The 25104-nt window shown below is 33.8% G+C and overlaps 1 protein-coding gene across 3 annotated transcripts in view; it reads left to right on the forward strand.

Annotated features, from left to right (window-relative positions):
* The window catches only part of LOC149802896 (uncharacterized), a 138331-nt gene that overhangs the window by 43201 nt on the left and 70026 nt on the right, over nucleotides 1-25104 (forward strand). For all 3 annotated transcript variants that reach the window (XM_089952383.1, XM_089952384.1, XM_089952385.1), the window contains exons 5-7: nucleotides 8021-8167; nucleotides 13398-13443; nucleotides 22223-22299. In XM_089952383.1, coding sequence (XP_089808509.1) covers nucleotides 8021-8167; nucleotides 13398-13443; nucleotides 22223-22299 — 270 coding nt within the window. The remainder of the gene's footprint in view (nucleotides 1-8020; nucleotides 8168-13397; nucleotides 13444-22222; nucleotides 22300-25104) is intronic.

The raw sequence follows: 25104 nt of genomic DNA on the forward strand, positions 1-25104 counted from the left end.
TATGTCTTCTACGACCTACAACCATAAGTGAGTTGAATAATTATGACTTTGACTATTCACTTTTCCAAATTGTAACATAAAATTTCCATATATACACCATAATGTCCTACCTAGAATTTGTAATGGATATGATAATCTTGTTCTTATGTGTAAATAAAAAATGGTAAAATGTCAATTGCAAGCAAAAATAGATAGGAATAAAAGTTAAAATGATTTTGCATTCAGTAGTAATGTCCTAATTTTGTGACCAGGAAGACTATAATAGGAAGATGGTTTGCTGAAAAGATTGGTTTGGTTTGGTATTTCACAGCACAAAACACCAAAACAAGTGGATAACTTTGTACTGTGGCAGTTAGAGTAAAGTGTCATGCCCAAAGTCATGCATCAGTAACCAACTCAGGCAGACTCGATAGTAGAATTTGAACCTACACCCTTTCAGTCATGAGTCCAGCACGCTAACCTCTGAGTCGAATCATTGCAACTTTTAGTCAAAACTCTGTTGACATTTGCACATACAGTAGCAAGTGAATATTGTACAAGTTATTAGTCTAACACAGTCAGATCACAGGTGAAATAAATAACAAATATATTTGCTTATAAGTCAAGTCAGACTGCAAACAAAATAGATTCTGATCTGCCGTAGCATGATGCGCCTGCAGAACAAGCTCTAGTTAGTTTGTTTTACTGATTACTCCTAACAAACTGCACAGATCCAGATCTGCCTGTGCGTTATGTGATGACAGACCTGATGTACACTTACCTGGGAAATGGTACAATTTTTGCAATTACAAAGTGAAAGTTCTTCCATATTTAGTAAATTCAAAACCAAGTGCAACTTATCACAAAATATTCTCAGAAAAAGGTCGCTATGACTCAGCATGTTATGAAAAGTAGAAATAATATTTTTTTGACAGTTTGGAAATAATAACGTTTCATGAATCAATACTTTGGGAACTAAATTTTGCCTTATAATCATTACAGCAAGAAGAGAATATGATAAAATGACCAATTTACCTATTGCAACGTTCATGGCAAACTGAAAAATTTCTAGATCAGAGATAGCCATACATACTAATTTTCAATAAATAGAGTATCAAAGATCTTTTGGAAGTTTATTGTTGTTAATAGAGCTGGAGATTTTGATAACTGGTAAATATTTCACAAAATATAAGTGAATGATGGTGAAATTGTAATATTGTATATTTGAAGCTACCGGTATCCAAGTTGTTGTCTCTCTGCTTCATTGTCAAACAATCCTATCACCCCAATGCTATTTTGTAATGAAAAAAGTAAAATATAGCCCAACTTGAAAGTGATCAGTATTCTATTGAAATTTTGAATAAGCAACAATTAAACAACAGTTGACTAACAGCTGGTGGTAGGTATTTTGTGGAGCTTGTGGATTTGTCACTTGCCAGGAAAACAAGCAAGAAATGATATCTACACTTCATGGATAACAACATTTGTTATTACTGCAAAATATGTCTAGTTTGTATTTGAACATATTGCTCCCATTCACTATTAAAAAAAAGCAGTGACTGCATGATATTCTCAATGTTTGCATTATGTTATGCAACTGCTTCACTGCTTAGGAAAGCTGAATCTAATTTGGAATGGGGGTGGGGTGGAGCAATTGTTAAATTGGTTACCACGAATACATAAAGCATTTCTTCATAATTACATAAGATGTTAATCTGGTTATTAGATTTTTATTTGTACAAACGGGTTACATATGACTCTTTCCAGAGCTTGAAGATAAAGGTAAGCTTTTTTGTAAGAAAAATGAGGAATCGATGGTCTTGACTTGCTGCTTGATTAATTGTGACTTACTAATTGTGAATAATCTATCGTAATAGCGTGCTAAATAAAATGGTATTGTTACTTTTGAATGTTTGAATCAACAAATTTTCTTTTTCTGTTCTTGACATGGTAATCTTCAGGATGCACAATTGATCTGTCTTCAGACAGACTTTGAAAATATAGAGGAAAATACCAAAAAGATTTATGTCCAGACATTAACCTGCTAAGATATTGATGTCAGTTATAATTAACTTTGTCTAAATTTGGATTATGGTTTTGATTGCAAGTTACCTTTATGAAAAGTTATCAAGTTAAAAATTGAAATGTGATGGTTCAAAAGTGTAAATATGTGGTTATTCTAAGACATAGATAACTTAAACAAAATTATTTTTCAGTGTTAATTTCTTTAGTTTCTTTTATATAAAAATATTAATTTCTTTTTTAAAGTAATGACTTATTCTGAATGATATCTATCAGTTTTGGATCATTCAATTTAAGTTTATTGCTTATGTACTAGTATATAGTTCTACAAAATTATAGATTATTGAAGATTTTTACCTGAATAATTTGCTTGAATCAAAATTATTGTAAAATTACCTGTGCATGTTTGTTTTATGTTATATGAAAAAAAACATGAACCATATAATATGGACACTTTGGGGAAGAAACATGGGAATGAAATAAATTATTCACAACTTTTGGGGAGTACACTGCACATGTTTCAGGGGATGGCTTATTTATGGTAATGGGATTCCGTGTATTGTATAACATTGTCTGTGATTGCTGGTTTAAGAAAATTCTTTTAACTTTAACAGGTATCATTTTCAGAGTGACAATTAATTTTACAGTGTTGCTTTAGAATTAGAGAGTTTGCTGCAAGCATTTTTGTTTAATGGGCAGTGCAGAGATTTTGAACAGTCCAGGATTGCTCCATTGAAAGAACACAAAAAAGAGTCAAGCCAGTTTTTTCACATCATGTTGTATATACTGTATATATTGTACATAACAGGCCTCAAGGTAGATTAGTTCTGTAACTAATCGAGTTACCTTCTCTAAATAAAGTCTTCATTATTATTATTATTATTATTATTATTATTAGCTGTAGCACTTGCTTTGAGCCTGTTTCACCTCAAGATCAGTGCTTTGTTCCACATCCAGCAAGAGAAAGTGTTCATCCATTGAACATCAAAGGTTTAATTCTACTGTGTTTTAGTTTCCAATGCAAACATATGATCCGTGGAGACTACCTGTCAAAAGTGGTTGGAACTTGTTTCATAATTGCCCTAAAATAAATGTCAGGTTTTCTAGATTTATTATTTTTTATTTTTGTTTGTTTGGGGATTGAGGTTGAAGGTATAGCTATTACTTCTGGTTTTTCATTATTTTGTGAAGCACAATGTACTGCAATAAGAATACCTCTTGTATGGCTACATTTGTTTACTGAACGAACACATCACTGTGGGTTAGTTCATGCACTGTACTGCTTTTTGTGGGGTTAATTACTTTCTTTTATTCAAGCATTCCAGTATTTTGTTATTAAAGCAAATTCATATCAACATCTGATTGGATAAGACAAGAAATTAATTGAGTTGTGATTAGTATTAAAAGTTAGTGAACTTGTATAAGTTTTGTAGTGAACCATTAGCATATACCGGTACTTGTCAACCTTTGAAACCTAAAAGGGGTAGGTCACTGTGTACCCATCTACAGGTTATATGCCTATAAATTTTTTTATATAAGGATGAAACCTAAAAGGGGTAGGTCACTATGTACCCATCTACAGTTTATATGCCTATAAAATTTTGTATATAAGGATGAAACCTAAAAGGGGTAGGTCACTATGTACCCATCTACAGGTTATATGCCTATACATTTTTTTATATAAGGATGAAACCTAAAAGGGATAGGTCACTGTGTACCCATCTACAGGTTATATGCCTATACAAATTTTTATATAAGGATGAAACCTAAAAGGGGTAGGTCACTGTGTACCCATCTACAGGTTATATGCCTATAAAATTTTGTATATACAGATGAAACCTAAAAGGGGTAGATCACTGTGTACCCATCTACAGGTTATATGCCTATAAAAATGTTTATATAATGAAGAAACCTAAAAGGGGTAGGTCACTATGTACCTTTTCACAGGTTACATGCCCATAAGAATGTGTATATTTATACTTATATAAAATATCCCATCAGTCTTGCATGTATGGACCACCCGACCTGGTGGTAACTATTTTTATTACAACAAGAAAATGGGCACCTGTGTGTCTGCTGTAGTATTCTGCAATTTATCAATAATCAAAGATTTACTTTATTGTGGCAATATTTTGTAATGTTTAACATCTGCAAATAGATATTTCATTAGCTTGAAGATTGGCACATAGTATACATTTTTTAATGGCTTATTAATAATAGTGATAAACAGGGCTGGACTGAGGCCTTTGGTGGCCCTGGGCACAGCCATCATAGGGGCCGATAGCTATCCTGCCTTGTCCATATATATTATTACAGCACTATTAACAACACTGCCTGTGAAATCAGACGATAATATACAGGGCCCCTTGAGCCTTGGGCACTCTGCCTTTGAAATCAGACAATAATATATGGGCCTGTTGAGCCGCAGGGGCCCTGCCTGTGAAATCAAATGATAATATATAGGGCCCCTTGAGCCTCGGGAGCCCTGGGCACATTGTCCACCTTGCCCTATGGATAATCCGGCCCTGGCAATAAATGCTGTTTTCTACAGTCATAATTATACTTGTTATCTTTCGTTGACAAGGTTATCAAGTATGTTGATATTGTTGAACCAAAATCAGAGTGTGTATAAAAATCAATGCCTTGCATAAAATGGAAAAAGTAACTTTGATTTTCATCTTCACAATTTATCTAGGCTTAGAACAGATGTGTATTGAATTTATTTTAGACTCTTGTAGTAGAATTTTCAGTTCAGACATTTTATTTACCTTTAGAACACCAGGTACCCACTGTAATTTCATCTCATGCAGAGGGTATTAATTGCAAGCAGTTTGATTTATTCGCTTTTGTTCCAAAGACATAATGAAAATATCTTTGGCATGAATACAGTGTTAGAATGCGTGTTTCTTAGATTAGATGAATAGACACAAAACCATAACAGGAGCTTTTGATTTCAGTTGATCTCCACAATGCTCAACACCAGAAAAGCACAAATTAAATTCCCAGCATTCCCATTCCTCTGTTAATAAATAAATATATATAAAACCCTTTCAGTTCCAGAAGTACTCCACACTTAAATTTCTTTTACCATTTGCAGGCTGTGTTTCAACCAAATATGAAACTATTTGTTTTATCAAATATAAACAAAACGTGAAAAGACTTTTATGGGGCAAGATCTTCTGATAGATTCCTTTTTTCTTTACCTATCTACAGAATGGTTCATTGATTTGAAAGACTTGCTGGCCAGAGGCCTGAGTAATACTATGGTTAATCTGCAGTTCTGATTGTACTGTGTCCAGAATATTAGTAAATGATAGAATCAGATTTGCTGATTGTTGTGTTTTAGTTGTATTTACTTTACTGCAATTTAAGTGGAAATATTTGTTTGAAAGAACCATGACCCTCCTCCACCATGTATTACTTTTCAAAATAGTAACATTGCTCATAGAAAGTTTATTTTTATTTTGATAGCTGTTTTTGTTGCAGTAAATTATCAGGGTTTATTTTGGAAATGAAAATTAAGTATTGAAATTCCCCCTCCATTTGAAAAAAAAGGAGGACTTTTTTACATTAGGAGAGACTTTATGAAGAAATAAAGGTAGTGCTTGAAGATAATATTGCTCAAGTTTCATGCATTTGGTTGATTGTCTGCTCAGTTTATTTTAGAAATTAGCGTAATTCTGTCCTATAGTGTAAGTCACATGGGCCATGTATGCATATTTACTCAATTTAAATTAAATATGAGTTGTTCTTTTAAAAGTTTAAAACTAATTTTCTTTAACCAAAGTCTATTCAACCCTGATTATTGAATGTTCTGCACCTTAACTGTCACCAAGAAACTTCCAGATGAAACTTATCTATCGCTATGGACTTTTAAAATGGTGACCATGTACTAAACTTGGGTCAAAATAAGAGCGTGTTGAGTAGAATCATCACAAATTGACGGTAGTACGAATTTGTTTATTGATATGTGTAGCTTTCATTGTGACATTACAGCATGCAATATTCAATCCAAATTGTACTAGATCACACCTTTAGGTACATTTCATCCAAAAATGTCTATGTGCTTTAACATTGATTTTGCCATATGCATCTATTGGGGCATCTAAATAATGACCTTCCAATAGAATATGGATAATAGAATATGGATATATATGAATCCAAAATGAAGTGACTACTTGCCACTTAAAGGTATGTAGAATCAAATTCTAAAAAATGACACACATTACTGAAATAGTCTGTGTTGAATGCCAACATGTCCCGTTTGGCTTGTACCATAGAATAGACTGTGATACATATAATAATAAATAATAATAATGAGGACTTTGTATAGCGCCTAATCTTTGGAAGCTCTAAATGCTTTACAACATTAGACAACACCTATAAGATAAAAAAAATATATAATGATATGATTACAAAACAAACAACATGAAATTAGAAAACATAAAAAACATGCTGAGAATATTCAAGGTAGGAAGTATTATTATGTCTAAGTTTGTTCTTGCAGTCGAAATAAGTGAGTTTTGAAAGCACTCTTGAATGGTATCACTATGTCTTTGTGTCTGAGTTCAATGGGCAATTCATTCCACGTTGCTGGGCCCTGTTATGCAAAAGAACGCTGTCCATATGACTTTGTTTTCATAGTGGGAATAATGAGTATACGATTGTCAGAAGAGGAGCATAAGTATCTTGCTGGTGTGTACACATGGGTGAGGTCAGATAGGTATGTTGGACTAGAGTCCGTCAGTGAAATGTAGCACAGAGAACAAATTTTGTGTTTGAATCTGGATTGAATGGATAGCCAGTGTAGGGTACAGAGAAGCGGGGAGGTGTGCTCTGATCATGGTACTCTTAGTATGATCCGAGCAGCTGTGTTTTGAACTTTTTGAAGTTTCTGGAGTAGATATTGAGATGAACCAGACAGAATTGAGTTACAATAGTCCAGTCTTGAAAGTACTAATGAACACACAAGTATTTTAGAATCATGAACTGAAAGATATTTGCGAATGGAGCTGATGCGTCTCAGCTCAAGATATGCAGCCTTGCATATATTCACGACATGTTGGTGCAGTGTGAGAGTACTGTCCAGAGTAACACCTAGGTTTCATACTGATTGTGTGAATTTAATGTTGGTGTTGCTGATATTTATTGTTTGAGGTAAAGGATGTGAATGAGAAAGTCTTTGTTGTGATCAGAATGGCCTCAGTTTTATCATCATTCATCTGCAGCTTGTTACATGTCATCTATGATAAATATACTAGTCTGACTAAAATTGCAGACTTCATATAAAAATATTGATTTTTTAAAATAACAATTCCAATAGTTTGTAATACTTTCAGGTACCATACTTGCAGCCCTGGACTAAAAAAGTTAATTATGTTTGGTAGTTGAGATGTTTAGTTTTACCTATGTACAATGTTGTATTCAGCTGCTAGACCCAGATTTGCTAAGGCAATATGTTGTGGTAGATATGAGTGTGTGTTGGTTGCAGTTTGGTTCTAAATGTATATGTTGCTGTAAAATGAACAGCTAGTTTGTGTTTCTTTTCCAGCTTTCTGTCAAATCTCATACTGTTGCCATGATAAACTTCTGATGTGTTGTTGGACCTTAACAAATACTATATGTCAGTCATTACCTGATTGAAATTAATGAGTACAAATTATAACATGTTGTGTGGAGTCACAAGACTGTCAGAGAGTTCAGCATTGAAATCCATGACTTCTGTTTAAAAACTATTTCATGGGCCATTGCTGTTTTATGCCACCTTCTTTTATTAATTGGCTATTCTCATTTATAGGTTGAATATTCAGTTGTGAAATTGACAGAAGTTTCCTTTTGTGATTGAATGTAATGTGATAAAGAGTGGATCAACCACAGACTGCAGTAAATCTTGGGATAGGTCTGTCTAATTGTTGAATGCAGGTGACAGTGAAGTGTTTTCACTTGCAGCTTACTCAAAATTTTGACCAAACTAATGTTGCTTCACAATGAATGTAATTTATTTTTCTCTTTGACACAGCCTTCAAGACCATCCTCCTCCCGAGTAAGCACATCCCGAATGAGCACAGGCTCAGGACCATCTGATCAACTTCTGGATATTTTGGAGCGACTTGGGAAACTTAGCGACGATCATGGTGTGCTGGTTAAGAGAGTGGATGACATTGAGGTACACTGAACTTGCATCATATCAGTTGCTTATATTGATGAAATGTCATGAAATCAGAACTTAATCTTTGACTTTTCTTCAGACTTAATTTAAATTAACAAATCACGTAGGACTTTAACTTTTTATGCACAATGTACATTTTTGGATGAGTGAATCTAATTATTCTATCCTTAGTCATCACTTAAGACTTTGAAATAATATCATGTAGTTGTGTTTTAATTTTGTTCAGTTTGTGTTTAAAACAATAATATTTGACTTGTGCTTCAACTGTCCACTTTCATGAATACTCAAAAGCCACATTTTCGTCTTTGAGAGATTTCATTTCCTCCATGCTGATGGAATAATGTCGATTTTGTGTTTTCAAATAAAGCTTGTATCACTAAGAATAATAACAAACTTACTGGTCTTGCTAATGTTAGTTACAAAGTATATCCACTGGTTTTTCATGTCATTTTTTTATGCATAAAGAGGGGCAAGTCAGATTTAGGTAAGGTGGTACTCTAAGGTTTCATATTTTGCACAGGGTTAGATTTTTAATGAAAAAGAATCACCCAGGTTTTCCTAACTGGTTATCCTGGCTGTTTAAAAATTACCTTGTGTATATCAGGTATTGTTAAAAGAACTTTTAATTTCCTTTATTTGGGTACATGATTGGTAATTTGGGTTGTAGAGCATACAGCTTGGCCTTACTTCATGTGTGCCTATGAAAAAACTGCTTGCTTTCTTGGTCATTTTCACTTCCTGGACTTTACAGTTAATTGTTTAAAAAAAATGAGCCAATAACTTTATAAAACTTTGTTAAAATATATTTTGTAATTTATTCATTGCACTTTCAGAAGCAGGTATTGTCTAGTTTGGTAAAATTCAATTTCCCCATTTTAATAGCTGCTAAAGATAGTGCACTTTAGACTAATTTAGGCTGATTTTTCAAGGGCATGGGAACAGCAATTTTGGTTAGCTGTATGCCTAGAAATAATAATAATAATAATAATAATAATAATAACAATAATAATAATAATGATAATAATAATGATAATAATAATAATATGGGTGACAGTGTTAGTACAAAAACTAATTTTCCTTGTGAACCTCAGTTATCAGCATATGTACAAGCAAATATATAAAACACAGCTGGGAATCAAACATCATACAGGAAAGGTATCACTTTTTTTTATAATGGAACAATATTCATCAATTTCATGGGAGATAGCTGCTACTGGTATTATATATATATATATATATATATATATATATATATATATATATATATATATATATACCAGTACATGTAGTAGCTATCTCTTATGAAATTGATGAATATTGGTCCATTGATGGTTACACTTGAAACAATAGTAGAAAATACTTCTAAAAGAAAAAACAATAATTTTTAAAATGATGGTTCAATTGTTAATATAAATTCTCCAGTGTCATAAAAGTGACTGGATAATAGTCTCTAGGCTTATGTTCTTCCATCGGCTCTTATGTAAAACTATTATCACTTCCACCATAGCAGCAATTAATCCACTCCTGACTGCATAGTGATTGTGTATTAGTAGTGCTTTTTTCCCAAGCTTTTACTTCACCATGGCCATAATGCCAAGTGAGCTAATGGTATAGTCCTTTTTGTGTTGTCCATTGTCAGTATGGAATTTCTGTCTACAATCTTCTGAAAAACTGCTCAGCAGAATTTCTCCAGATTTGACAAAAATCATTTGGCATAAAGGTCTTTCAAATTTTGTTCAAATGATGCTGTTTTGCCATGAAATATGGCTACCATTACTTAGAAGTAGAAAAAATGTTTAAACAACTTTGCTCAAACACTGCTTAAAAGAATGTGACCAGATTTGACAAAAAAACATCCTGGCATGAAGGTCTTTCAAACCTTTTTTAAATTGTACCAATCTGCCATCAGATATGGCCCCCATTACAAAAAATAGACACACAACTTAAAAACCACTTAACAGAATTTTCCAAATTTAATGGAAATCAACCTGGCATAGATGGCTTTCAATCTTGTACATGTATGTATGATGCCAGTGATGCACCTAGGATCCCAAAGGCAGGAACGCTGCATACACCACCTTCCAAATTTGGGGAATACACAACATTTTAAAGGAGCAAAAGGAAAATAGTAGTACATAATGTACTAGAAGTACTAAATAAATAGAAACTCTTCATTGCTTTGGCAGTTTTACAACTGTAACTTTGTCATCTGCATTGTACTATCGTTATTGAAATAAACATTTTATCATGTGCAGAAGAAACTCATGAAAACATTAACATGTTTAAAGATCTCATTAACTTGAAATGAGCTGCACCAGGAAATTTTCCATTCCAGTTCATGGTATTATTTAACTTGAGTGTTCACTCATTATCTTCCAGCATTTATTTTAATAATTACCCATGCTTTCTAAATTAATTTTCTTTTAAAACTAATAAATCAGTCATTAAATGACATTGTGTTTTTTTCATAAATTGAGACTCTCTTGTCATTTATTCAACCTCAAAATAAATTAAATCTTCACCACCATAGTTTTAACCTTGAAAAAAGCAGATGTGGATTGACATCACTAAAGAAAAGTTGTTGCTTTACAATTTTTTCCAGATGAAAAATCATACCCGGGGTGAAGATTTGGGAAGCAAAGGACAACAAGTTGTGGGAAACTCATGATCTTGCACTGTGTCAGCATTGTTAATAGTAGAAAACCGCCAAAATGGCTTGTTCTCAAAGATTTCTAAACAGATTTTGGCTAAATGTGATGAAAGTCATCTAGGAATGAAGTTCTTTCAGATTTGTTCAGATCATGCTGATTTGCTATAAAATATGTCCACCATTGCAGAAAATAGAAAAGTCTTTAAATAACTTCTCAAAAACTGCTCAACAGAAAATTACCAAATTAAGATAGCATCCTTTTATGAGGGTATTTCACTTTTATTCCTTCAGATTATACCAGTCTGCCATCAAGTATGGCCACTGTTACTAAAGATAGAAAAACATTAAACCTTCTCAAAACTGCTTAGCAGAGTTTGACAAAATTTGTCAGAAAGCATTCTGGTATAAATGGTTTTCAATTTTATATGATAAGTGTGCCTACAAGTGGAAAATTCTTAAAATAACTTCTCAAATACAGCATGACCTAAATTAACCACATTTGTCACAGATTGGCATTAAGATTTGCACAAATGATGCAAGTCTAACACCAAATATTGCTCTCATCATTAAAAATGGACAAAACTCAAAATGACTGCTTCCCAGAAGTGCTTAGCAGAATTGACAATTTGACAGAAAGTACACCAGTAATAAAGGCTTTTATATTTAGACAAATTAAGCCAGTTTGTGATCAATATTGCCAACATTACTAAAACTGGACAGTCTTTTAAGTAACTTATTTTCAGAAACTATTTAACAGAATTTGACCAAATTTTACAGAAAGCATTTTGGCATGAATAGCTTTTAGGTACATTCAAATGATGCCAATCTGACTTCATATGTGGCTGCTTGGCTGCTGTTACTAAAAATAGAAAATCCTTTAACAACTTCTTCTAAAACACCACTATACAGACTTGGATCAAATTTGACTGAAAATTTTCTACCTTGAATTAGATTGATACAAATGATAGTTATCTCCCAAAACTGTTGAAAGAATTTGACCAACCCTGACACAGAGCATCCTGGCATGTTAGTTTTTCAGTGCTAGCCTGATAATGTTGATGTGTCATCAAATATGGATTAAAATACAGAATCTAAAGAAACCATGAAACATTTGTTTTCATGATAAATCAAGAAATTAGAAGAAATTGGAAGAAAATTCAACAGAAAGTATCCTGCCAACTAATATTTCTTGCATAAGTAAAACAAAGAATGTTAAATATGATTGGGACTATATAGAATCATTGGTTTGTGGCTGTGCAGTGTTCTTCCCATATAGAAATAGTTTGAAAGATAAAGAGATTATTTTTAGATTGCATGATGCTTAAATTTCAATAGAACAAGTTTACAAAAAAATGACAAACTAATGCATGTTTGGGAGTATACTGAATTATTTACAATATAATCTAAGAAAATATAGAATATCTATATACCAAGAAACATTTATTCACTTAGATCATCCGGTAACAATTTAGCTTGTGAATACTTACATGCACATCTTTTTCATTTCATTAAATATAATGTCGCAAAGTTTAGCACATTAAAATATTTACAAGATTCTAAAAACAGTCAATTTTATGTTTTTGTAACTAAATTGTGGCCCTTGATTGACTTTGGTTACAGAATATAGTGGTTATGTACACTCTAGCCATTATATTTTGTGTTAAATTTTAACCAGTTATTGTGTAGTTTATTAAGATGTTCAATATATTCAACAATTTAAAGAATGTATCAATTGTTAAACACGAATGTAGTTCCTAATGAATGTGAATATTACCAATATCACAGACTGCACAATCTTTTTATTCAGTGAGATTGAAACCAAAGATGGGCAAAACTCGGAATATGATCCTGAATAATGAGAAGAAATTGTCAGTTCTTTAGTTGGTTATACTAGATGAATGTCAGTTCTTTAGTTGGTTATACTAGATGAGTGTCAGTTCTTTAGTAGGTTATACTAGATGAGTGTCAGTTCTTTAGTGGGTTATACTAGATGAGTGTCAGTTTTTTAATGGGTTATACTAGATGAGTGTCAGTTCTTTAGTTGGTTATACTAGATGAGTGTCAGTTCTTTAGTGGGTTATACTAGATGAGTGTCAGTTCTTTAGTTGGTTATACTAGATGAGTGTCAGTTTTTTAGTGGGTTATACTAGATGAGTGTCAGTTCTTTAGTGGGTTATACTAGATGAGTGTCAGTTCTTTAGTTGGTTATACTAGATGAGTGTCAGTTTTTTAGTGGGTTATACTAGATGAGTGTCAGTTCTTTAGTGGGTTATACTAGATGAGTGGCTTGGATTTCACATCTTAGTAGCCTATGAACTTGGTTCAGATTTTTGTTGTGAAGGACTCTGGCTGCAAAAGCGGCAACTTGTATCTGGCTGCAAAAGTGGCATTTTGTGGCTCTTTAATCTGTTCATCTTTATCTGTTGAGCATTGGTCAGTCTATATGTAGGTCAGGATTGCAAGAACTCCAGAGAATCATTGGCCACATTGTGGTATTGTGTAAATCATGTATTTTGGTGTGTGGAAAATTCAGTGAAAGTTCAGAGATCTAATTTTCATTTCTTTCTTTTGTTTTAGGAGCAGCTCAAGAATAAAATCAACAAATCTGACATTGAAGGTTTGGGTAAGTATTTTGCTTTGAAATGAAATTCAGGCAGAGTTGCCAGTATGTGAATAATTTGCTCATTTAAGTTGACTGAAAATGCATCATTTTTTAATGTGTAAAATACATTAAACTATCCAGTTTTAAATATGATTGCTTTTGAAATGTTGAAATATTTACCTAAGCTTATTTCAAATTTTTTCTGATCGTTCCAACCGCATTTTATATATTTTGACATTTATGTTGGGGTATATTAATCGTTGTAATGTCTAATATTTTTTTGTTGTTGTTAATATCTAATATAGGTTTGGATGGGTCAGAGAAAAGTCTGACTAATCTATACTTTGGGTACTATAGGCTATTTTTATTCGGTCTCCCCATCTGGATAAACTGGTAAAAGTTTAAGCAACATCATTCTTTAAATTAAATCCAGACTTAAGACATTTGATTGGTTAATTTAACCCAGATTCATATTTTAGTCAATCACATTGCTTTAATCTGGACTTAAGTTTAAGTCTGGACTTAAGTTTTGTTGGTAAATCCAGGGCTGATTGTTTTCCATACTCGGACTTCTCATTGTTACCATTCAGAAAACCAATAACCTTGATGAATTTCATGACTCGGAAATTAGACATGGATAAAAACAATTAAGCGATATTGATCCTGTGATAGTGTATTCTGTGTAAATCAAGAAGCATTGATTTAGAGACACATATCTTGTTAGGTATATTGGTTTTCCAGATATATTAATAATGAGATGAAGAATAAAACCAGTCTTGCGTACACTTCATTAATCCATAGTCATTCATTAAGCTCATATGATGCAGATGGTTTCGTTTGTATAAAACATTTACATTCCTGTGCTGAATTTTTTTTTAGTTCAGTACTTGGCAGTAAATTTAAGTTTTACTTGTTAAAATCCAGTATCTTAAAAGAATTTATTTGTTGAATTTTTGAATAAAAATGTAAGACAAGTGGATTTATTGTAGTTGTTTTGACAATTCATATTTTTATATTGCCAATAGGTAAAGGAATTTAATGATTACATGAAAGGGACCACTTTAGTATCTAGATAATTAGCTTTTGTATAAGCATTGTTTTATTTATTTATTTATTTTTGTGGTTTCTGGATTTGACATTAGCAAAAGTTATTTGCTTCATCTCTGCAACACATATTTAACCTGAGAGCCAATTCCAGGCTGTCAGTTAATGATGCATCAGTGTTGAGACAAAATTGTATTTTAGTGAGGGACAGCAGTGAAATGTGACATGAGGTCATAAATTGGTAGGGTTTTCTTGATGTTTGCAGCATTAATATGATTAAAAGTTGATTTTATAGAACATTCCTAAAACCTTTTGCACACACCTTTAGACTTACAGAGATATTCAAATTCTGACAGTATTTTATGAATCTGACCTTTTGGGGGTGGCAACCTAGATTAGGTTCAGGATATTAGCCTTGTAACCCATAAAAAATACTATAAAATTAACACTTGGGTAATAATAATAATAATAATAATAATGAAAACAATAATAATAATAATAATAATAAAAATAATAATAATAATAAAGACTTTATTTAGAGAAGGTAACTCAGTTACCGTATTTACCGTATATGTTGGGACACCATAAATTAATTTTGAAAGTAATTTTTTTGTGCACTGTATGTTCTGGGACACATCGTTATTTTCGAGTCGTAAGTTGTGGGACACCTTTTAAATCATTCGAAAATTACATGTCGGAAATTGCACTCCTGCTGAAATTTTATTTTAAAAAATATAAAACTGTGTACTTGAGATAAAAGTTCTTTAATCCACTGCAGCAGCATCTCATCAACACAACCCTTCTCCTGCACACGTACGATCTATTATTTTGGTACATTAATATTTTTTTTTTTTTATAGCTTTCTCATACTGTGAAAAATTGTTAGAGGCAACACACCACCTGAAGCAGAAACTGCAAGGACAAAAGTCCGATTTTTTCAAATCTGCACTAGTCTTGCTAATTCTCACACCTCTGACACCCATCTTATCGCCAGTCCATCCAGGAATGCAATCAAAGTACACTAGAGTTTCGTCCATGTTAATGATCATTTTGTCAGCGAAATGATGTTTATCTTCTGGCCTTCATGAATTCGTCACGTGATTTTATTTTCTCCAAATCTTCTGGATGATGCTGGGTCATCGATGTTCGCGCACGAAGTACTATATTGTGTAACTTTAAAAACTGTTTCATTGTTTCACTTTATTTTCAAAAAATTTCGTGAATAGTGGTGAAAAGGAACCAAAGTTGGCTTCCATATCTCAGCTGTCTTTGTATATTCAAAACTAAAAAAATAAAAAATCGGCACACTTAAAAGAATCCATAGTCGGTTTCCGAAGTCAGCTTGCTTTGCAATAAAATAACCTTTGTATTGATATCCTTTAAAAAAAAAAATTCGGCTTCCGAGTCCAAAGTCGGCTTCCGACGTCGGCTTGCTGTGTAATAAAAATAACCTTTGTCTTTTATGTCCTGTTGGTAAGTTCAAAGAAGAAGTTTACTGCTGGCTGCCAGTTGTGTTTATTTACCACCAGGGCTTCTATGTGTTTGGCATCTGTAATAATAATTAATACAAAGCTGCATTGATGTCTGCGGGTAAATAGTAATGATACTTTTGTAACCCGCGCCGGCAAGAAGATTGTCACTTGCACTCAATTGAATTTGTTTTCAAATAATCATTATTATTTGCGAGATACTGTCATACAGTAGACCTGGAAATAAATTAATCTTGGCTATTTTGCACCTAACACCGTGCCATGCATGAATGGCAGTTGTCTTCAATATATCGTTTGATTATTTCCCTCTCGTTTGCGAAATAATTTGCTTCTCTTCTGGCCTTCACGAATTCATCACATGATTTTATTTTCTCCAAATATTGCTGGGTCATAGACATCTGTGCACAAAGCACTATATTGTGTCACTTTAAAATTTGTTCCATTGTTTCAATTTATTTTCGAAATTCACGTGAATACAGGTGAAAATGAACACAGTTTACTTCCATATCTCGGCCAGCTTTGTATATTAAAAAAAAAAAATCAGCTCACTTCACAGAAACCATAGTCAACTTCCGATGTCGGCTTGCTTTGCAATAAAATAACCTTTGTATTGATATCCTTTACAACAAAACAAAAGTAACCAAAGTCAGCTTCTGAGATCGGCTTGCTTTGTAATAAAAAAAAAACTTTTGTCTTTGATGTCCTCTCGGTAGGTTCAAAGAAGGAGTTAACTGCTTGCTGCCAGTCATGTTTATTCATCACCAGGGCTTCTATGTGCTTGGCATCTGTGGTTACAATTAACACAAAGGAGCATTGATGTCTGCAGATAAATAGTAAGGATAATTTTGTAACCCGAGCGGGTGAAAAGATTGTCACTTGCACTCAAGTGAATGTGTTTTCAAATGACAAATTTTTTTTGCGACAAACTCGTACAGTAAGACCTGGATATAATTCAATCTTGATTATTTTCCACCCAACATCGTATCATGCGTGAATGTCGTCTTCAAGGTATCGGTTGACTATTTCCCTCTTGTTTGCAATTTTGTTGGCTCCAGTTTTCAGTCAGATAACATGTTCAAACCTTTGAGCACAACCACACACAACTGTTAGTGTTCATGTCAATGAACAACATGGTGTGTGGTATCGGACATAATTGATACACGCTACAGTATGGAAGCATACGCCACTTACACGGATTTCTTGGAAATATTTTATTCTTTAATGCTCATGTTGAAAAAAAGGAATAAATGATAACACAGGTTAGTTTCTTTATTTTAATTATCAATTAAGCGTTTTATTTATCTTTTTTTTATTGCAACGTGCATGGGGGGTCAAACATAAATGCAATACAAATTTATTTCGTTTTTTAAGTCTTGGGACGTATGACTAAAGTGAAAAAATGTTTCACCATTTGTTCTGGGACAGGAAAAAAAATTATTATTTTATCGTGTCCCAACATATGCAGTAAATATGGTAGTTACAGAACTAATCTACCTTGAGGCATTTCTATCTGTTATGTACAATATATACAGTATATACAACATGATGTGAAGAGTCTGGCTTGACACTAAATAATTAAGTAATTTTAAAATTCAGAGTATCAAGCCTCGAACACATTCACAGGCATCTGTGAGAATATAAACATGAATAAACATAAAATATCATCCTGCATTAAAAAATTCAGCTATGAAAATGATGCAAAATTACAGAAAAGCAGGTGGTATTTTTTGTACTTGAACTGTTCAATTTTCTAAGATTTCATCCATTTAAGACTTTGATTATGAAAAGAAGAAATGCTAGGAGCTTGCCTTATGTCACTGGGAATGTTGTTCCATACCAGTGGACCATTCATTATATTGAAAACCTTTTTTTAACAATTCCTTCTTTGGTCTTTGTATAATGTAATGTTAACTTCTTATGGACCTTACATTTGGAGTACCATCAGCATTTCTTTGGTGAAAGATATTGCTTAGATAGACAGAAATGGCTTTTCTATATCCTCTATACATCAATTTGGCCTTTCTAAGAAATATTCTTTCATGTATTGTTAAAACCTTTATATTATACATTGCATCCTGAAAATTGTCTATATGTTGATCTAGAATTAAATGGCAAGCCCTCTTTTGGAGTCTTAAAAGTGTTATGTTTGAATTAGAGGTATTACCCCAAATTACATTACAGTAGTCCAGATATGGCTGAATATAACTTTTATAAAAGATAACCCTATACTGAAGAGGAATGTATGTTTTGATTTTCCTCATTAGCCAAAGATAACAATTAACCTGTTTTGTTTTTGAAACATGTTTAATGTGAATAGACCATGTAAAATCGTTATCTACAAATACACCAAGTATTCTATCTTGAGAGGTCATATTAAGGCTCGCGTTGTCAAATAGAACATGGAGTTGGGAAATTTCAAATTGTTATGGCTGGTCTTTGCGACCTGCTCAAAACAGTATGATGACCCATGGTTTTAGAACCACTGTCAGCTTGTCTTTACCTCTCTTTACTAGAGACTCTGAATGCATCTCCAGAATTAGTTCCCCTGGGGGAGAATGTGCCTGCACCCACTCCATTTTCTGCTTAAATCAAACTTGAGACCAAATAAGGACCTGCCATCAGCTTGAATTCCCCTGAGATCTGACTTTCACCAGCCCCTTCTTTGGTGGATAAATTGGGACCATTTTCTGAAATATGTCAAAATTCATATGCCCAAAAATGACTCCCTTCTTTAAATCAGCACATCAGATTCAGGATGGGGTGCTCACCTGATGCCAGAGTGGGTAGTTCTTCAGGGATTTTAGACCATCCAGAGAAAAAATGCACCTTGAACTGGAAATATGGCCAGTGTTTTTAGCCCTACAGTGGTGTGTCATCCTTATAATGTGGCATTATGTCATGGTTGCCTTAGACAGTACATCAGCAGTAATGTACCTCTGATACACATGCTCCTTCTCTTTATGTGGAAGTCTCGAACCTCCTCTGATAGACAGTCTTGGAGGAGATCACTCTCAAGGTCTGCTTTATATGAGGCAAATAGAATATCTTGATGGACATCCTTTCGAGATGGGGCCATATGGTGATGTGAGACACTTTTTCAATGGGGGAGGGGGATCACCTACATGTGTGCACCTTTCAAAATAATTCTACAAATGCTGCACCAAGTCAGATTCTCCACCTTTTACCTAATACTCACAAGTTTTCTAGGGTTCCACCATTTGGCATCTGTCTGATCTCACTGGATGTTTTGGCCTTCAGAAATCAGTATTTTGCTCCCTGATGCCTAGATGGAACTTTGTTTTGTGATGTCTGCACATTTCAAAGATCCCTTAAGAACCTTTGAGTGAAACTTCCATTGACAATCACCTTAACATCAGTGAAAAGAAGGAATGAGCTTCATGTCATGTCAGTGGAAATGGATGTTTACAGGGTCAGCAGTAACTTTAATTCAGTTTCTCTTCTTTACTAAGCTTGGTTTCTGGCTCAGAATCAGTTACCTTCAGTAATTCCTCTTCCAATGAGATCCCCAGTCTCCATCCTATCTGTGCTGGTGATGAGCATTATAGACTCCTTTGCTCAGTTAGGATGTTATGGTTTTATTTGGCTTCCTCTAAAAGGATATGGAAGGGTTGGAATCATTTCTTTCTACATGTCAAAGGTTCCTCTGCTATTTCAGTGGCCACTGTCTCCATGTAGGTTGTCCTCACTATCACTTATCAGTCCCTCACCAAGAGTGGACATTTATTTGATGAGAATTAAAACCAGCAAGATTAAGGCTATTGCTAAATCATGGACCTATTTGAATCATTCTTCTTTGGTGATCTTATGAGAACAACACTCTGGTGGCCTAACACTACCTTCTCCTTTTACCTTAAATCTTTTGTACACCTGTAGAAATAGCACAACATGTGGCCCAACCTTCCATCAGCCAACATAGTGAATACTCCTGCCATACAGGTAAATGCAGTTGCTTTCTATACTGGTTTTGTTGGGACATATTCTCCCTCCTAAATGGAAAATTCATTAATATGTTACTGCTGTTAAAATGTATTTTGGCGCCACTTATTTTTATTATTTACTACTGAACTGCTACTGTTGTAAAAATTCCCTCCTTCCAGCATGTTCTGGTGTCCTGTAGCATTGTTCCAGATCAAAAGAAGATACTCGGTGTTGACTGTGACCATTTTATTTACAATTCTGGCCTTCCAATACTAATTGGAGAAAGGACTATTTAGCTTGGACTGGAAACTTGGCAGCCTGATAAAAGAAAGCAATGCAATAGTAGCTAAAACTTACTTAATGAAATTTTTACCCTCCCCAAATACATATTCTAGGTTTTGCCTATATGGACAGAGTATATTGTCATACACACAGGACATACATGCCTATATGGACAAAGTATATTGTCATACACACAGGACATATACACCTATATGCTCAGAGCATATTGTCATACACACAGGACATACATGCCTATATGGACAAAGTATATTGTCATACACACAGGACATATACACCTATATGCTCAGAGCATATTGTCATACACACAGGACATACATGCCTATATGGACAGAGCATATTGTCATACACACAGGACATACATGCCTACATGGACAGAGCATATTGTCATACACACAGGATATACATGCTTATATGGACAGAGCATATTGTCATACACACAGGACATATATGCCTGTATGGACAGAGGATATTGTTATACACACAGGACATACATGCCTATATGGACAGAGTATATTGTGATACACACAGGACATACATGCCTATATGTTCAGAGTATATTGTCATACACACAGGACATACATGCCTATATGGACAGAGCATATTGTCATACACACAGGACATACATGCCTATATGGTCAGAGCATATTGTCATACACACAGGACATACATGCATATTCTAGTGTTTGCCTATACAGGCAGAGTATATTGTTGTACAGACAGAACACACATTTAATATATATTTGACTAAAGAAATGGCACGTGTATCTCAGAAGGATATTGGTCCGAAAAGGGCAGCATGGTCACTTGAATTAAGCAAATATGCTGCAGTTGATATGTTATCAGGACATTGATAAATCTCCCTCTAGCAGACTGCTACAGACTTTGTGATGTAGAATAAACATGAAGTGTGCTCCTCCATATTGTAAGAGGTGACTGAAAGAGACAGTCAAGGAGGTGGCTCATTGGATAGTGTACCAAACTTGTGACTTGAAGGGTGTGGTTTTTAATCCTACCATTGGATCAGCCAGGGTAGACTACAGTTGTGTGTTCTTGGTACTTTACCACAGTTGCCTCAGCACTAAATAACCAGCTTGTGCTGCTGTGATGTACACCAAACCAGACAAAGCCATGACAGCATAAACCAAAAATTATTTGTAGAAAGTAACAATTTGTGTATTTATATTTCAAGTATTGGCTTGGAAGCTGTGCAGTGGTATGTGTACTTATCAAAGGCAAATGACTTCACCCATTATTTGAAAATTTCCTCGATCTCAGAGACCTGCTGAATGTCATTTGTACAGCAGAGACCACCTAAATATCATTGCACAGCAGAGACCACCTAAATGTCATTACACAGCAGAGACCACCTAAATATCATTACACAGCAGAGACCACCTAAATTTCATTACATGGTAGAGACCACCTAGATGTCATTACACAGCAGAGACCACCTAAATTTCATTGCACAGTAGACACTACTCAGATGTTATTACAAGCAGAGACCACCTAAATAGTATTGCACAGTCGGGACCACTTAAATGTCATTGCACAGGCCATGAACCTTCAAGTTTGTAACTGAAGTTGCTAGAACTTTTTATTTAGTCATTTTTGTTGTTGTTGCAGTTACCATAAATAGGTGCAAAAATTGATCACCCTTCACCTAATGACTATGCATAATTCTTATACAGTTTAAGGTAGGACCAGTAGCAGTGGTTTACTGCAACATGGGCTGACATTACTTATTTTGAAGTTTTTGATTTCCCAATGGTTTTAATTTGGAGATAAAATGATGATTGAAGTGTTATGGTTATTTGCAATGGACTGAGAGACCTATTTTTTCAGTTTGCGTAAATTGTTAAACTTATAAGCAGAAAATTACTTTTTCTGATTAGAGCTAAGTATTAATAGTACATTACATGTCATTACTTGCTCCTTCCTGTTCTTTATTTTAAAAATGTGGAGAACTGCTATCTGTAAAGACACACATTGACACCAATAATTAGAAATGTTTTATCACTTTTCAGGTGTTCCTAATGAGCTCTTGGACCAGATTGCCCAGCTTAAGCAGGAACTTGACAGACTCTCACAAATGAGGGAGAAGGTAAGGACATATCATCTGTCTCTAGGACTAAAATAGGTAGGCCAAGATACCTAATGTCAACACCTGTCTTTGACTTGGACAGAACAATTCCATGCTCTGTATGGAGGCCCTACAGGGTTTGTACTATTAATGAAATGATTGGATATTGATGATGCAATTATGAGAATCGAGTTGTTTCAAACCTTAACATATCAACTCTTTGCTTATTCTTTCAGGGGTTGATTACACATTCTTTATAAAGCCAAACAAATTTGATCATAATTTATTATTAAATAAATGTGACTTGTGTAGTCAATAATGCTCTTCAAAGGCAAGAATTTCCATTTATATATAAATAATAAAGCATCATTTATTTAAATCTGACCTTCATTTTCAAAATTTCATGCAAGGAACTGCATAAACTACAAGGTTTTTTTTAAATTTTTACTTTCCATGCAAATAAAACTTGCCAAATAAAAACATGTGATGTTTAACATTTTTTCCATGAGAGGGCAAACAAAGAGCATGAAATTACAAGAGCATGGAATGTTTTTTTTTTTCTTTTGTGTAACTAAACCTTTGCTAAAATAATTCCTATCTTGGCTTAGTAATGATAGAAAATATTCACTTGTAACCAAACCCTAGCAGTGCAGAAATATTGTTAGATTTAGCAGTGAGCTAAAAATGAAATCTGCTCCAATTTATACTATCAAGTCTGCTTTCTTTATGACTTGATGCATAATTCCCAGCAGATTGCTAGATTCAGATCTGTTTTCACACAATTCACAGTTAGATCCAGGTCTGTGCTATTGGGTTAAAGTTGTAAGAAGAAATAATGGATTAGACCTTGTTGTGCTGGAGAATTCTGTGATGGCAGATTGGGATCTATGCTCTTTGCATTTTTTACATAGGTAGACTGGTATCTGTGAGTATTTTTGATGATTTTAAAGACTTTCAGAATAAGATATATAAAGGAGTCCAGAAACTGCAGTGGTTAATACAACTTGCTTTGCATCTCTGCAGTCTGAGGCTTGATCCCAATACTGACACATGAAAGTATTAGTAGTTTCCCATTGGTAATTTTTCCACATGTCACACTTGAACTATCCAATCAATGCACAATGAGGTACTTTTCATGAAAAAAAAATGAAGAAAAGCTGTCATATGTAGAAAATATGCACTGCAAGGGTCATGAATTACATTTGCATCTTGAATATAGTAGTTATCTATTGCATGCCATATAATCAGATGCATTTTTAATACTTATTCTTACTTCTTTTAACTCCTATTAACTGCTTAGTACCAATATATGAATGGATTACTAGTTTTAGAATAAATACATACTTAGTGGCTTCGATCTAATCAACATTCTTATTTCAATGCATGATTAATTTTAATACTTTGATAGAAATGGTGTTGGAGTTTCCCATTTTCTATCTTATAGATAATAGCTCATTCAAACTGTAAAAGCATATGTTCGTAGCTTAATGAATAAATAATTTTCTGCCACATTTTCAGGTCTCTGAACTTAGCATCTATGCTCTTTCTTTGGCATCAATCTAAAATTCAGCAGGCCTACCTCATTGACTCAAATACACAATAGAGTTGGACTTTTTTTGCCTGAACAGTATGATCCAGCATTCATATTTCTTTGTATTTTATTTCTTAGCCAAGTTTGCATTGTTTCTTAGGAGTATTTCTATGGCATAATGATGGTTTGGGGGTCAAGTTTTAATTGAGTTAGAACCTGAGATGGAAAGTTTGATATTATGTCGCAAGGTGTGGAGTGGTCAGTTTTTTAATCCATGGTTTAGATTCTTATAGCTATTATCATTCTGAGATTCTGTCTGCATAATTTATATTCTTTATCTTCCCATGGCAATGGTAGAAAAATTCATTGCCCAGCAACCTGGAACAATGACAAATCGATTGCCCAGTAGCCTGTGACAATGAAAAATTCTTTGCCTAGTAGCCTTGGACAATAATAAATCAGTTGCCCTAGAACATTGGACAACATAAAATTTAAAACTGGACAACCAGCTTTTGTTGGCAGTTATTTACAATAAGCATATTACAGTTTACCATGATGCAAATCAGTGATACTCACTAAATGAAATGACTTGAAAAATTGATATCTTTGTAATAATTTTCACGTAATATGCAATGCTAAATTTTGAATAATTGAGTAATTAATTAGCACGTCTTTTTGGTCCTTCACATGTCTGTGTTAGGTGACCAGATTTTTCAGTTTGGTTGTCTAGCTGGCAAAACCATCCTTTTTGAAAATGTTTCTACCCCCTGCATGGCTTGCTCTGGGTTATTATTTCTGTCTCTTTCATGTTAAGGATTAAAGTGCTATGTTGCACATTCTTTTAACTTGTATTTGGTCTCTCATGGAATGTATTTATAATTGCATAGATATATTCAAGTGTTCTTTCTTGGCATTCCCATGCCTTTCTTTCATACATTGCACTAGATTGATTTTCTGTTCTCTTTATTGTCTATTTCCTGGGTTGTTTTTTTATATTTGTAATAATATAGAAAGTATTTCCCTTGGTTCTGCTTAAATTGTTTGTTGATTGTTCTAATCAGTATCCCTTGGTTACCTGTATCCAAGATGTCAACAATTAAATAAGATATCTGGCTGTTTACTTTATGGTGCTATGGCTCTCTTTTTGATGTAGTTCAAAGCCTTTCCTCTTCTTCAGATTAGAATATGAACTGGTTAATAAGCCAAAATGATTAACTTTCTTTTATTATGCACCATGTATTCTCTCTCATAGGTTGAGACCAAATGCAGACAGCATAGACCCAGATCTTCTGTCA

This window comes from Sinohyriopsis cumingii, chromosome 3 (genome assembly GCF_028554795.1).
Source record: "Sinohyriopsis cumingii isolate HCF-2022 chromosome 3, ASM2855479v2, whole genome shotgun sequence".
Taxonomy (NCBI): Eukaryota; Metazoa; Mollusca; class Bivalvia; order Unionida; family Unionidae; genus Sinohyriopsis; species Sinohyriopsis cumingii.